At 41.2% G+C, this 16720-nt stretch overlaps 1 protein-coding gene across 1 annotated transcript; it reads right to left on the bottom strand.

Annotated features, from left to right (window-relative positions):
- Positions 1-2226: 2226 nt before the first annotated feature.
- On the bottom strand, positions 2227-7217 carry LOC140856375 (uncharacterized). The gene is made up of 2 exons (XM_073253520.1): positions 6747-7217; positions 2227-4392 (listed from the first exon to the last, which is right to left on the bottom strand). The coding sequence occupies exons 1-2, from the start codon at positions 7096-7098 to the stop codon at positions 4379-4381; spliced, it is 366 nt and encodes a 121-aa protein (XP_073109621.1). The 5' UTR covers positions 7099-7217; the 3' UTR covers positions 2227-4378.
- Positions 7218-16720: the final 9503 nt, after the last annotated feature.

Genomic DNA, 16720 nt, shown 5'->3' with positions numbered 1-16720 from the left:
AATCAGCTTGAGACAGTTGATGTCAGATTTGTCTGCTTTGGAAAAGACAAGGGTGTCATCGGCAAACTGTAAGCATGGAGAGAATACCTTTGAACCGTTGGGAACCAAGTCATTAACTAACTTTTCAATTCTGGCAGTCCTAAGAATGCTCGCAAGAACGTCGGTGACCAATATGAACAGCATGGGAGAGAAAGGATTCCCTTGTTTGAGCCCTCGCCGGTTGCAAAACCATTTGCTGAATTTAAAGTTCCAAGAAGTGTTTGAATCCAGCCTATCCACTTGGCATCGAATCCTCGATGAATCAAAAGATCGATAAGGAAATCTCAGGAGATATTGTCAAATGCCTTCTCTAAGTCGATTTTACAGAAAATTGTTGGAATTTTGGAGCGTTTAAGAGAAGAGATTTGTTCGACCACTGAAATATAACTTTTGAAGATCAGTTGCCCTTTAATGAAAGCGGACTGGCAGTCGGACATTTGTTCGTCCAACTTGACTTGAAGCCTGTTCGACAGCACTTTAGAGATGATCTTGATCATCCCGTGCTTAATGCTAATCGATCGGTAGTTCTTACAGATGGATTTTTGGACTTTCTGGGGATGAGCGTAATATACGTGAAGCTGAGCCTACATAGGTCATACTCACCATGATAGAAAGCTAAAAATAGTTTGAGGATGTTGTTACTGAGACAATCCCAATACTTCTAATAGAATGAGATTTGGAACCCATCCAGATCTGGGGATTTATTTTTGGCAAGGCTAAACACAGCTAATTTAATTTCTTCTGTTGTGAAGGGGGTGGCCAAGGCAGACAGATCTGGGGGAGGGCCGGGGTAAAGCTTACCCCAGTCGATGTCAGCTAGCTTGACTCCCAAGGTACCAAGAAGGGATTCGTAGTAAGAATGGAATGCCTACTCGATGTCAGACTGAGAATTGAGCATTTTATTGTTGTGGTGGATCTCTGATATTCGGTTCTTCCTCATTCTATTTGAAACTGAAATATGAAAGAACTTAATGTTTCTGTCTCCCTCAAGCAGCCATACAGAGTGAGACCTTTTTTTCCACTTGACCTCTTCTTGCTTTAGAAGGGAGTCAAGCTATACCTTGAGGTTCACCCTAGATGCTCATTCTTTCAAGTCAAGGCCTTGTTGCTCCTCCAGAATATCAAGTTCATTAATTTGACTAGAAATGATCTTTTTATTTGTGATGATATTTCCAACTGTGATTCTACACCAATTCCTAAGGTTTGCACGAAGAGATCTAAGCTAAAGTACCATGTTGCTAGCTGCCTCCTCTGATGAAGGAGACTCGAACCACCACTGCTTGATCAAATTGTCAAATCCCTCGTAGAGTTGCCAGAAGCTTTCAAAACGGAACAGTTTCCTTAGAGGTCTTCGGCTAGGAATCACTGACTGAGTTGAGAGGAGGGGGGTGTGGTCTGACGTTATCCGAGAAAAGAAGAAAGTATGGAGGTGGGAAAGAGGCTGTGCCATTCAAGAGAGACGAGGAACCTATCTAATTTTGCTAGACTAGACTGTTCTCTGAAGTTGGACCATGTGAATCTACGAGAAGTTAAGTTGATTTCAAGGAGGCCATACGTAAAGATAAAATCATTGAAAGCCTGCGAGAAGCAAGTACCTTTAGTTGCACCTAATCTATCTACATTGAACCTAGTAATATTGAAGTCACCAATCAAGGCCCAAGGCATTGTGATGGATCATTTCAAGTCTTGCAATTCCGAGAAGAATTTTGCATGGGAGAGGAGATCGTGAGGCCCGTATATGTTTGTGACGATAAACTTTGAAGCAAAATTTCTCCAAGAGAACTCGATGCTTAGGAAAAATCTTTCTTTGTGAAATGATCGTCCCTCAGTTTCGTTCAGATTCCATATTGTTAAGAGACCACCGGCAGATCCGACAGCCTCTAGGGCATGGTGCCCTTCATAGTTTTTCCCACAAATCAATCTAAGAATGGAGGGAGAATAGTGGCTCAACTTAGTCTCTTGAAGGCAAACTATTGCACTATCGCCTTTATTAATGATCTCTTTGGCTAGGCCTTTTTTTGAAGGTAGGCCCAATCCTCTAACGTTCCAGAACAGTATTAGCATAAAGATAGAAGCGTGCTCAATGATCTCTTGACAAAGGCCAAAAGCATGAAGGAGAGTTTTGGCAATGTCCATCAAGATAATTGAGAAGAGCTAGAGATTAAATAGATAGGAAACAGAGTAACTAATGACCATATATTGGCCCGCTTACAAAACAACATAGTTGAGTGTATACTAATTGAGGCCTGAAATTGGAAAGTAGCAGAGATTACCACCCAAAACCCAAAACACAACATCGAACTTCGCATAAGAGAACAAACCAAAATGCTGCGGAATTGAGCAAAACAAGAGCCAAGTCAAGCTCACGCTTTGGAGCCTCCAGTCATGAGGGGAAGGAGGAAGCATTTCATTTCGAGATTCTTCGAACGCTCGATAGGAGAAGCTTTGTCCTTATCATGAAGAAGCAGACCACAGGTCTTGGAGATTCTAGAAATATCGCCAGCTGTGAGGGAATTGATGAAGAGGAGATCTTCCACCAAGAGCGATGTATCAGCGATGCCCAGGATCTTGAGCTTCTTTGTGTGAATCCGAGCACTTCGCTTGCTGGTAGCCGGAGTGGGTGACGGAGTTTTATCATGAGAGATTTTCAGGAGGATGGAGGAGAAGGCTTGAGCGACGGGGATGGATTGCAGGGAGGGTGGGGAAAGGAATTTCAGGCAAACAGAGGAATGGGAGGTTGGGTTTAAAAAAGAAAGGCATCACCTGGGAGAGTAAAGGGATTGGAGTGGTGAAGAGGAGATTACGAGGAGATGAATGGCCATGTTATTTCCCTCGCTTCTACAGTTTAAATTCAGGTAGGGTTTCCGAGCTCAGTAAAGCCTTGCAGGGACATCAATTTGGCCATGTCATAGGTATCTTCAAATGTCTGCTGTCCGGCAAAGCAGTTTGGAAAATTACCTGAGTAGCTGTAGGTTACCTCTTTGACATTTTCGCAAAGCCTAACTTGTTAGATCTTCTTTCTTCCATTTTAAGGAGTTTAGTTACCTAGCAGCCGTGGTTTAATTGGAGAAGATATGGACAACAAATTGGGGAATGCAATTGCATTAAATAAAAGACCCCCTGATCTTTCTGCTTTAATTTGTTATAAGACCATGTGTCTTCTTATTGCTTACTTTCTTGGGAATTCTAAACATAGATAGGTGAGTTTTAATTCCACCACTACATTTAATTTTTGAAGTAAGTGAAACCATCTGACAAGTGAACTTTCTAAAGGCATCAACTACTACTGGAATGACAGTCACGCAGAGAAGAGCATTTAGCCAACCATCATTTTACCCTCAAAAGAACGGGCCCTTAGTACTTACCTAAGAAAATAATTACCCAAGAAAATATAGTTTTCTGGATAAAATTTTTACCCGCAAAAGAACAGGGCCCTTAGTACGGATGGGGCAAAATCTTCCCCTTTTTTTTTTCTTCCAGGACCTGCAACACTTTCAGCGTGTATAAAAAGAAATCGTTCCAAAAATCTTCGGTTGATAGGTAAAGTTTATAATACCTATTCAAGTAAACAAATAAAGGGTTTTGCCACAAGTTCTTAAAAATGCAGAATATGCAAAATAGACACCACATCAAGATACGAAAATATGAAAGAGAATAAAAAGGAGGCAGGGCTGCCACAAACCGTTGGAACCGATATTTTAAAAAAAAAAAATCATTGATTAAAATCCATATTTGTCGCACATCATTTGTGATTAATTCATAAAATGCACGAGCTGATTATTATTTTATGAAAATTTTAATCATACACATAAAGGAGAATCACCAGACCAATGAAAATCCTGTGCATACAGAAGAATATGTGACCGAGTCCCATAAAGAACCAAAATGTGCCTCATAATATACATTCCAGATTAAACAAATAAAACTCAGCTGACAGAAAACAATAAATATTGCTGCAATTGTTGCCTCATTTTCATTACCAAAAAGATGAAAAATAAGATTTTTACACAAGTACATATCAAAAATGGAAAAAAGGTTTATGTTCTTTTATAAGAGAACCTCTAAGAGAGAAGCAAAGAGGAGCATTTGCTTTACATCATTTACAAAGAATCATGCAGATTATATTCAGATTATATTCTGGATATTCTATGATATGAAGAATCATGCAGATTATATTCAGATTATATTCTGGATATTCTACGATATCAAGAATCATACAGAATATATTCCGGAGAACATGCTGATTTTATGCCGATCCTTGATATCTCTTGATATCTTCTTTTTGTAGTCTCTTGTGTACATAGCCATAATTCTAGCCGAGATTTATTGCATCCTTTCTCTATAAATTGTACTCTGTTGTATCACCAAGAATTCATTGAAATCAAATACAAAAAAAAAAAACAATCTTTTTCACATCTTTTAGAGTATACAAAAACCTTAAAGCTTCGGTTCATCTCCTTATAGTCTTCAGTAAATATATATTTATCATGAAACACCTGATTGTTAAAACCTTTACCTGAAAGGTGGAAACTGTTTCATGAACATTGAAAAAGAAAGAAGAAAAACAGAGTATTTACCAAGTTACTTAACATGTAGTGATTATTAAAAAAATTCTTTGTATCAAGAAATAAAACATTACACAAGACACAGAGAAACTTAGAGGAAATTAAACGAATCAAAGAGGATCACCGAAAGACACTTTTCCCGCATGCAGGCATTTACTTGTAAAGGAAAAGAAAAATCTTTTCTTAGTTCGTTACCTCAATAAGCTAGTAAGTTTAAAAGGTCATTCTATTTTAGGGAAATTGGCCATGAATAGGCAAGTGGGGAAGCACAGGTAATTCAGTGAACCTAGATGGATTGGACAGACGTCTGCTGTTCATATTCATGTCTGAACAATTTGTCAAAAGAAATGGAGGTCAAAAGTTCTTATAGTACATATCAATTTCTCCTGGCTGCCCATACACGTTTTTCTACAAACATTATCATATAAAAAAGTCAAATTAGAAAAAGGCAAGCTCCCCCGGAGGTCCCAAAATCTAATCTACATGTTAGTACACGCTTTAACCATAGAGTTGGATAGAAATTAGTATAGAAATTAGTAAGTAAATTAAGTTGTGAATTACATGGGGAAACTTCACTTGTATCAAATTTATTTAATGTAGATCGGACACATGAGGTAATTTTGCTTGTCTTCTTAACTCATGCTAGGACCCCGGTAAAAAAAATTCCAGGACTATAGATTTTTGCTGCAAAATGAAACTAATAAGTAGCACATCTCTTAAGGCACCTCTTCTTATTAAAGTTTTGTGCCAATATAATATCAATTGAAATATCATTAGCTTTGCAGTTAAGAAAAATTGTCAGCACGAGATGAGATCTTCCAATTGATGTGAAGCTGATTGATACAAAGCATCTTACTGTTTCAACTCAAGGAGAACATGAGCCCATGCAGTGCTTTCTATTCTGACAAGAAGTAACATGACAAGAACTACAATGAATTATTAATATTTGTGATACGTGGCACCTAAGGTTATTTGTTTGTTTGGTCCAAAAGACAGCTACATAATAGTCATGTCCAAAGATTAGTTTTCAAACTAGTGGAGACAGATAACGAAGTCGGTGGAGCAAATTAAAGAAACATCTTGTGCTGTCCAAGTTCCAGAATTTCATGATCAGATAGTATTAGTTCCTTGCTTAAGAGCACAGAGAATGCAAGGAAAAAGCAGCAATAAAATATCTTTCATGTACAAGCAATTACTATGTGCATATGTCTCTATGTATACATGTGCAGTTTTGTGTTTGTCATGTGTGTAGGTGGGCGGGTTGGTGGGTGAGGAAATTGCTCTGAGCTTTGGAGTTGGAAATGAGTGTCTATTCTCATATTCATGGTCTAAGCAACCCCCAAACAACCTTAGATAACAGAAAGTTGAGGAAGTTGCAAAAATTTTAACTCTGTTGGGTGGAAGTAGGCCATCAAGGGAGGAAGACCATCAAGTTTTAAAATAAGAGAAAAAATAGGTGCTTCATTTGGAGGAATTTATTAATCAGGCTTTTCACCGATTACTTTGCTTGAAAGATGAAAGATAGTCAATGCAAATTATTGTTCATTAAAGAAATTCTAAAACTTGGACAGCAAGGACTTCTATATATGCTTATATTCTGTACTTCACAAGCACCGACAAGACGGTCCATCACATTATGACTTCTCCCAGGTTGGATTAAATTCAATTAGAATTTGGAAAAAGCGTTCCAAGTTTTCGAAGTAATGTGGAGATGTTCTGACTTCATTGGAGGTTTGGTAATGCATGCCTTGCAAGAACAAAGTAGGCTTGCCATTTAATCGACCGTAGCAAGGGAGATTCAAAATTTTAGCTGCCTACCACCATTTGTGATAAAAACAATAGAACAAAAATAGCAGAAACCGATAAAATTATAAGAGAGGCACTCAAATCTTCATCCAATCCACACCCAAAGACCCTTAGCACAAAGCTAATTTAGTACCCTAATAGTTCAGTAAACTCATCCATGAACAATGCACCACTTCATCAAACCACATCTTCTCTAAAAACAATCTTCCCATCCCACCACAGTACCAGCCAAGAATCAAACCACGACAGAAGAATCACAAGAAAACCATCAAAACAAATGACATAAAACAGTAACAAAACCTCAAAATAAAAGATTAAAAATGAAAAAAAGCGCACCTTTTGAACCAAATTGTCGCCTAGACCTCGAAGACCGATCGATCCTGCCTTCCAGACCGCTCGCATCCCAAAAAGGCGACGCCTTTTCCGAACCCAGCGACCGGGGCACATCAGAAACGGCAGTGGCGAGAGACGGGGGGTCCTGGTGGATCGAGGGAGGAAATGGGGCGGAGCCGAGTGAGGATGTGAGGCGAAGACGGGTGTTGCGGAGACGCAGGAAGTAATTGGAGGTGGAGGAGATGTAGACCAGGAGAAGGATGGAGGTGAGAAGGGTTACGCCCGTTGGCACAAAGAAGTGCCGCAATGGCGCCGAGGGGAAGGAAGAAGAGCCAGAGGAGGAGGAGGAGGACATTGCAGAGAGAGTTTCTGAGGGATCTGGGGGTTGGTAGGGGTTAATGCCGCTTTTGAGGACCACTAATTCGTTTACGGTATTAATGAATTATATGATTCAGTTGCTCTGCTGCTGGTGAGTGACTTAATGGCGACAAAACAAGAAAGTACATATCGCTATCAATGTTTTTGAGGATTGTATTGGTGAACTGATGACACTTCTTTCATCATTTACCACTCAGTCGCTTGCATGCCTTTTTGTTAAAAAAAAAAAAAATCGTACAACGAGATGCACAACTTAAAAATAATAAAAATAAACATAAAACGCCACTTCCTCGCATCTAAAAAAAAAAAAAAATCTGCTTTATAAAGTAAATTTTATCATGAATTACACCCGTCCAATGAATGAACAAATTTCCTTGTACCACTTTGCATGCCAATTATACAATGCTTGAATTTTGGTAGTGAAATTCAATCTGCAGAATTATGTATACCCATTAAACCCAAATAAGACAGAGAATTCAAAAGAAATTAGAAAGAAGAACCATAGAAATTAAGTTTTTTAATTATTTTTGAAAATCATGTAAAAAAAATTATACATGTCTTCTTCTATCAAAAAAATTCACTTTTAAATAAATTTAGGAAGTCGACGTGTGAAAAAAAAAAAAACAGAGAGAGAAAAGAATATATTTACCTAGTAACTTCTGTAATGGATCATTTTTTTAATAAAATAAGCAACATGTTTTTGCAAGAAAAAAAATGTTTTATTTTTTCATGCAAAATTCCTTTTTGTCTCTACCTCGCACCCATTCCTAGCTTCGCTTGCCGCACATGGGCATGTCCACTTCAATTCTCCAAATCATCCGACTTGCTTTGGATGGCCACCACCACCCGTAATCACCTGGGGGTTGGGTTTAAAAAAGAAAGGCATCACCTCGAGGGGCAAAGGGACTGGAGTGGTGAAGAGGAGATGAATGGCCATGTTATTTCCCTCGCTTCTACAGTTTAAATTCAGGTAGGGTTTAAGGGCTCAGTAAAACCTTGCAGGCATATCAATTTGGCCATGTCATAGGTATCCTCAAATGTCTGCTGTCCGGCAAAGCAGTTTGGAAAATTACCTCAGTAGCTGTAGCTTATTTCTTTGACATTTTCGCAAAGCCTAACTTGTTGGATCTTCGTTCTTCCATTTTAAGGAGTTTAGTTACCTAGCAGCCATGGTTTAATCGGTGAATTTTAATTCCACCACTACATTTAAATTTTGAAGTAGGTGAAAGCATCTGACAAGTGAACTGTCTAAAGGCAACAACTAGTACTGGAATGACAGTAATGCAGAGAAGAGCGTTTAGCCGACCACCATTTTATATTTGAATTTAGTATGGATGGGGCAAAATCTTCCCCTTTTTTTTTCTTCCAGGACTTGCAACACTTTCAGTGTGCATAAAAACAAATAAAAGTATCGCTCCGAAAATCTTCAGTTGATAGGTAAAGTTTATACTACCTATTCGAGAAAACAAATGAAGGGTTTTGCCGCAAGTTCTTCAAAATGCACAACATGCAAAACGGACACCGCATCCAGATACCAAAATATGGAAGAGAACAAAAAGGAGGCAGGGCTGCCACAAATCGTTGCACTCCAATATTTAAAAAAAAAAAAATCATTGATTAAAAATCCAAATTTGTCGCGCATCATTTGTGATTAATTCATGAAATGCACGAGCTGATTATTATTTTATGAAAATTTTAATTATACACATAATGGAGAATTACAAGACCAATGAAAATCCTATGTATACAGAAGAAATATGTAATCGTGTCCCATAAAAAACTAAAATATACCTGATAATCTATTACGGTGATTACCGTGAGCATCTCGAATCAGCACTATATTATAATACATATCAAGTTCTCAAATCATTAATACGACTGCTGACTGCCGTATGAGCTGAAGAGTCTATCTCTGTGCTGAGCTGAGATATCCCCAAGATCTTATCTGTATTTGAGCTATTCAGCCGACTTATCTCTTCAACGTGTATGACAGATGTCTATCCAAAATAAGGTAAGATTTGACGTAACTATCTCTCCTGATCTCGCGGAAGCGATTAAGGGCTGAATTATCTCATCCAGTTTGGCATGTCGAACAGCCTGATAATCTCGAAATCATGCAATCTCACAGCTAACATCCCAGCTATTCGATATTTTTCTATATAAACAACCAGAGTCCCAAGGACCCAGGTAAGTCCAATAAAATCCATTTCAGAGAACTCATTGCTGCTTCTTTATTCTCTGTTTTTCTGACTTGAGCATCGGAGGGTCCTCATCGGAGTCACAACCTCCGATTTGAAACTTATTTTGTAAGTCGCTCTAGCACCAGCATCTCCACTCGAGATTTTCAAATGTTCGTCTTCCAATCCCGACCGATTTAAGCAGCAACAGATAAAGGAACGACCTATATTCGTATTTATGGCTCCAAGACAGACATCTTCTCGGCTTTCCAATGTCGCCACCTCCTGACAGGCGGCTAGCCAGACTGACAATCAAGTTCAATCACTGGTATCGAAAATTTCTCTATCGGTTCAATCGATCGTCCCACCACCGGTTCAACCAGTCCTGCTGGCATCAGTCACGACCAATCAATTCGGTCAACTCTTCCAATAAATTTAACATCTAATGACTGCAGTTCAAACGGTCCAAACTTTTCTCGCACCCTTTCAAACTGTCCCTGCACCCCTTACAGCGGTGCGTTATGTGGTTCTCTTGGTGGTGACGCTTGTGCCTTCCGCAGCGGCACCCCCGCAAAATCTTATTTTGTCTGCAGCTCCACAGCCACCACCTCAATCAGAGCCACAAGCATCTCCTCGAAGTCCGAAAAGAAGATTAACTCATCAAAATCACCATAGAGCCCAGCAACTGGTCAGGTGACGATCTCCAAGCCCACAGTCGGGCCATAACTCGACCTTCGGATGTTGATCTCCTCTACGCTCTAAGGCTGGTACTGTCTATGAAGTTGACTTTGAAAGACGGTTCTAAGAGCTCGGCCAGCAATTGGGCCAAAAAATTGAAAAGGCCTTCAATAATAATGGCTTCTCGGCGCTGCCCTACGAAGGATATAACAGCCAGCCGCCCTTCGTCCCGAGGATTGTGCAGGAACCACTCCCCTTACACTTCAAACTATCTCAGCTGGAGGTCTACGACGGGAGCACCAACCTCGTCGATCATGTGGAGACCTTCAAGACAGCCATTCTCCTTCACAGAGCGTCAGATGCAATCCTCTATTGAGCGTTCCCTCCAACTCTTAAAGGGACTGCTCGATAGTGACATTCGAGTTTGAGGTCGGCGTCTATCTATTCCTTTGAAGACTTGTGTCGGTCTTTCGTCAGTCATTTCATCAGCAACTGGTGACAGCAGAAGCGGTCTGACTACTTCCATACCATCAAGCAAAAGAAGGACGAGTCAATCCATTTTTTATGAACAGATTCATTGTGATGACCCTGGAGGTTCAAAATCTGGACCAGTCGACCATGATGGCTACAATGATGAGTGGTCTCTTGAAGAACGACTTAAAAAAGTCATTAATTAAAACTTATCCTTGGGATCTTCTGGATATGCTTGCCTATGCGGAGAAGTACGTCCGCATGGAAGAGGCTTTTATCGATGATACTCCTACCAGTTTAGCTGTGCTGGGATCCAGCAAGGGGCACCATCCAAGGCAAGAGGAGAAAAGATGCCAGTGCTCCTGGTCCCCATCTCCGAGATAGAATAATGGAGGTCAAAATCATCGATCCCACAGTCCTCTGAGAAAGATTCGACAACCATCACCTCCTCGACTGTACGACAGCTACACGCCTCTGAATGTTTCTCGGAGGGAGGTATTGTTACAAGTGGGGCCTGAGTTATCTGATCCTCGACTGATGAGAACGAGGTCGAAACGCCATCGGGATTTGAATAGATACTACTTTCACTTTCGTGACCATGATTATGATACTGAAGACTACCACCAGTTTCACAACGAGATCGAGAGGCTTGTTAGGCAGGGCGACTGAATCATTTTATCCGAAGAGCGGCCCCTCAACGTTCAGCTCCGAGAATTTAGCAACCGCCCCCTCTGCCTCAGTAGCATCTCCCTCAATCTCAACCGCAGCAAACATCAATGCAACAGGAACGATAGTGGGATGGAGGGCAAATAGCGGAAGAAGAGCAACCCATCTGAGGAGAAATCCATATGATTACTGGGGGGTCGTCTGGAATCCAAGCCGAATGGTGAAAATTGACCCACATCTAGATGAGGTAACCAAATGCCGACTAATTAATCTTTTACAAAAAAATACGGATCTTATCGCCTGATGATCAACTTTGATCTGGTAACCTGATGATGCGGCAAGTCAAAGTCTCACAGCCTACTGAGCAGGCGCTAGAAAGAAGGCTATTGCCCAACTGAGTGGATAAAGTGGCATGCCCAGAAGCTTGTAGGTTAAAGTAGCTCAATGGGACTCTGATATCAAGGCCATGGAACTTAGTGAATCCCCATATATATCACCAATGATGTAACTATTTTTCATGAAAATAAAATTTACAGGGCCATCAATTTGTAATTAGCATCCAAGTTCTCCAAGAGTTGCTTCCTCCTACTCAAGATCCTGAATTATAACTACGGTCAACTAACGTGAGGGCTAGCTTACCAGGCCCTCAAGAAGATCTCGATGACTCTGAGGCAGGGCTAACTTATCAGACCCCAGCAGAGCCCGAGTCACACGAGAAGTGAAGAGAAACCCTTAAAGAGCCTCCAGAGGGCTAACTTATCAAACCCTCGAGAAGACATCGATGACTCCAAGATGGGGCTAACTTACCAAACCCCAGCAAAGCCCCCATCACACGAGAAATAGAGGGAGACCCTTAGGAAACGTCCAGAGGGCTAACTTACTAGACCCTCGAGAAGATCTCGATGACTCTGAAGTGGGACTAATTTACCAGACCTTAGTAAAGCCCGAGTCACACAAGAAGTAGAGGGAGATCCTTAAGGAACCTCCATAGAGCTAACTTATCAGACTCTCGAGAAGACCTCGATGACTTCGAGACGGGTTTAACTTACCGGACCCCAGCAAAGTTTGAGTCCCATAAGAAGTCAAAGAAGATCTTTAGAAAATCTCTAGAGAGATAACTAATCAGACCCTCAGAATACCATCGAGAGTGCAAGATGCTATAGACACAAGCTCGCCGCTGGCACACACTACCTTATGCACGAAGACGAGAAGTGCTAAATGTTGTAGGCACAAAATTACCATAGGCACACAACGCCACTCATGAGGGATAACTAATCAGACCCTCAGAATATCGTTGAGAGTGTATGATGCCGTAGACATAAGCTTACCACTGGCACATACTGCCTCCCGCATGAAGATGAGAAGTATTAGATGCCGTAGGCACAAGATCACCACAGGCATACAACGTCATACATGAGAGATAACTAATCAGACCCTCAGAATGTCACTGAAGAGCCCTAAATGCTATAAACACAAGCTTGCCGCTGGCACACACTGCCTTCCGCACGAAGATGAGAAATGCTAGATGTCATAGGCACAAGATCACCACAGGTATACAACATCACTCATGAGGGATAACTAATCAGACCCTCAGAATATCATCCAGAGTACAAGATGCCATAGGCACAAGCTCGCTGCTGGCACACACTACCTTCCGTGTGAAGATAAAAAATACTAGATACCGTAGGTACAAGATCGCCACAAACACACAATGCTACTTGTGAAGGATAACTAATCAGACCCTCAGAATATCGCTGAAAGTACAAGATGCCATAGGTACAAGCTTGCTGCTGGCACACACTGCCTTTCGTGCGAAGATGAGAAGTGCTAGATGCTGTAGGCACAAGATCGTCACAGGCACACCGTCACTCATGAGGGATAACTAATCAGAACCTCAGAACGCTACTGAAGATCCCTAAATGCTATGGGCACAAGCTCACTACCCGCATGCATAACCTCCTAAGAAGAAGAATAAAAAGATAGACAACGCACGGTTAGAGGCATTACCTCAACAAGTACTCTTTCTGTCTGAGGCACCCTCTCAGACTCAGAAGTAGAAGATAGTGTTGAGATAAGATAATTATTATGATATCTCAAATTTATGAACAGTCAGATTACATTTAAGTTATATTCAAGTTGTTATAAACTATTGTACATATGTTCACTTCAATCGAAGTTATCCTAAGAATATCTATAATAAAGCTGAGCAACCTAGAATGTTATTCATGCTGAGCTGAGCACTGAATATTTTCTCACACTGATCTAAGCACCTATTTGTGTTGTTCTCTATGAGCCGAGCAAAATTCATAGTCCACAGATACAAATTTAAAGTCGAAAATAAAGAAATAACTTTCAGAATAATATATTCCTTTTTATTAGTAAAATTTTTATAAAGAAAAAGCCAGTGCTCCAAATACTTTACAAAGAAAAAGTCAGTATTTTAAACACTTTAGGGGACGGTTGCTCCAGGCACCATCTTACGAACAAGAGAAGAAAATGAGGAAGGTAAGAAGAAGAACAGGAGGATAGCAGAAGAAGAGGAGGACAGTAGAAGATGAAGAGAAAGAAGAGAAAGAAGAGGAGATGAGGAGGGACATCCCATTGCAATCGATGGAACATCAGATCGACCAGATGAGTTGGTTTGATCTTCGTCCATCGAGGATTTTGCCTCCTCAATGTCTGGATGAGCTGATTCAATCTTTATCCATCGAGGTCTTCACATTTTCGTCAGTACCATTAGTCTATATACCATGAAGTTCTAGATACGGTATTATTCTCAGTAGATGGGCCTTACAATCATCAAAACCCTGGATGAAGACAGCGGCAGCAATATCGAGCAACTCCCTTCGAAATACCATAAAATCCCAGAACTCTGCAATGTAGAGCTTTCAGACTATAGGCGGGATGTGCTCGAGCTGATGGGGAAGACTGGTCACAGGAGGCAAAGGAGATAGAGCCCCATGAGAAGTGGATGCACCAGCCCCTCTAGCTCTCTTCTTTTCACAGGCTAAGTACCTCCGACGGGCATCCCTGGCAATGGTATTCCGCTCTTTCATCCATCTCTTAATTAATTCTAAAGGTGGTAGATTTGAAGGCGACGACATGGCAGCAGACGGAGAAGGGGACTTCTTACCACAGGAGTGGAGATCCCTATACTCTTTGGCCCTTTATTTATAAGCGTTAGCAGTTAGACCAATCACCAATCGGCACTTCCCAGGAGTTACTGACCAAGCGATTAATGACATGCCTTCTACAAAGAGGAAGTAAATTCCTACGATGCTTCGCAAAACAAAATATGCCCACGTGGTGCATCTTCATAGACCCTGTGTTGCCTCCCAGGCATGATCTTATTAGATGAGTCATTGATCGCTATTCTCCATAATCTTTCATATTTAAGGGAGCAGAACAAGGTTATCATCTACTTAAATTATCTCAGATCGACATGAATAAGTTCATAAAGCAGGAGTATGACAAAAGACTACTCATTTTATTCCTTTTGAGATTCTCTTACAATGACCCTGAAACATGAAGAAAGAGAAATACAAAAATTATAGTGCGACATCTAGAGCTGAGGTGCCAATCACTGAGACATCCACCGCAGTAGGATCTCAGATTTTATCTAAAAAATTTAAATCCAGATCTAGATATTTGACAGCAACTCAAGTTCGGATAAACTACCTTCCAACGTCATAAGCGTCGATAGAGTACTCAACTCTTTCTTTCTCATATTCTTCTGAGGTCCAAAAGTCCTCCACGGCCTTAGAAGCACCTCGACTGTCCGGTTCTCCTCCGCACCCAGTCGGATCTTCAACTCTTTTATTTCTTTTTGCAGGCGAGAGTTCTCCTCGCAAGCGGCTGTGTTCCTCTTCGCCTAAGCTTCGAACTTCGCTACCTTGCCCAGTAGCCGAGAATTCTCCTCAACAATATTTTTCAATGCCACCTTGGCATCTTCAGCTCTCCTCTCGATGGCATCAGCTTTCGTGGAGACTTCTCCAACTTCCCTTACGGCCCTCTCTTTCGCTCTTCTAAGCATCTCAGCTTCGAGTCTGGATTTCTTTGCCTCTTTGGCCAATTCACGAAAACTTTCAATATACCCATTCAAGTAATGGGTAAGCTGGCAAGTGAAGAAACACTTATAAATAATAAATGAGTATGCAGTAAGTACTAAATGAGAAAGTCCCAACATACCCAGATGAGGCAATCCACTGCTCCTCTCCTTATCTTCCTTCGAGAAATGCTCAGCAGCTCGATCGCGTTGGCAGAGAGGAGCAGTTTGGAAAGTAACTCGCTCGCCAATGTGAGATCCCTCAGCACTGAGGTCTCTAGCTTCAGCCCAACTGGCGTTGTGCCAGACACACTGATAACCTCGACTGGTGCCCTATCTAAGGAGGATCTGACAACGTGTGAAGCTGGTTGGGTTGGAGAGCTGGGAAGAGCAAGTAGGCTCAAAATCATCTCCTCCAAATCTTGGTCTGCACAGCTTACCCAGTCACCTGTAGTGGCTAAGATGGTAGGCGAGCTGCTTCTCACCAATGTAATCTCATGACCTTCCAGATCAGAAAACTCAGATTCTGTGACCTTCAAAGTCGGTTGTGCAGAATCTTCGACCTTGGTCTGGAGGCTCCACTTGGTGACGGGTTTGGCATCTCTCTTCCATAGAGTTTTCCTCTTTTTCTTTGGTGGGCTCGAGTTCTTCCCAATATCCAGCTCTGCAATCATAGCGATCAAATTGTAAGATAAATAGAGCCAGAAGATTTAAGGCCAAAACAGCTGACTCGCGTACCTTGAGGAGCGACTTGGCTGATATTGATGTTAAACAGTGCCTGAGCTGACAGCAGCTCTTTCAACTCCAAAATTTTGAGGCTCCGCAAAGCTGCCATCTTCTGCTCCAGGCTCTCGCTCATCGAAGGTTCCATTAGCGTAGCCTCTCGAGGTTCGCCCTAAGAAGAAAAATTTCAGTCTTCGTTTGATGTTCACGAGATGAAGAAAAATCTCGACTTCCAACTATGCACGATGGAGGGCATACCCAAAAATATCAGGCGAAAGCCATCCTTCTTCTTTCATAGAGTCACGTACCATCACCCACGTGAGTCTAGGTGTCGTTTAAGGCTAAAGAAAAAATAAAAGAATGTAACATTCGGTGCAATCCTAGCCAATATGCATAACGCGGTGAAGCCGCAGATATGCCATCACGTGTTCGGCAACACCGTATATGGTGATATCTCAAAATAATGGAGGAGCACTACAAAAAAGGAGGGAAGAGGAAGCCTCAACCCTGCTCGAAAATACTTCTCATAGAAGCCCATGCATCCTGAAGGTGGACGGCAGACTCGATCATCCGATCCTGGAACTTTGAGTTGAAATACGGGTGGTATTTGATATTGCTCATGCAGCACGATTATATCCCACTCCGTCAACTCTGATCTGAAGTCCAACGGCATAAAATCAAGCTCCAAGGTGGCCATCTCTCTCTCTCATGCAGGAAAGCCACAAAATGATGAAGAAGAGAGGAACTCATAGTGAATGAAGTATTGAAAAATATGTCCTAAAATCAATCGTGTGACGATTGTGCTAATTATAAATATATATAAATTGATAAATAATAAA

Source organism: Elaeis guineensis, chromosome 3 (genome assembly GCF_000442705.2).
Source record: "Elaeis guineensis isolate ETL-2024a chromosome 3, EG11, whole genome shotgun sequence".
Lineage (NCBI taxonomy): Eukaryota > Viridiplantae > Streptophyta > Magnoliopsida > Arecales > Arecaceae > Elaeis > Elaeis guineensis.
This window is presented reverse-complemented; position numbering and strand designations above follow the sequence as displayed.

Coding starts and splice junctions, on each gene's coding strand:
- LOC140856375 (XM_073253520.1), bottom strand. CDS start 7,098: ATGTCCTCCTCCTCCTCCTCTGGCTCTTCTTCCTTCCCCTCGGCGCCA.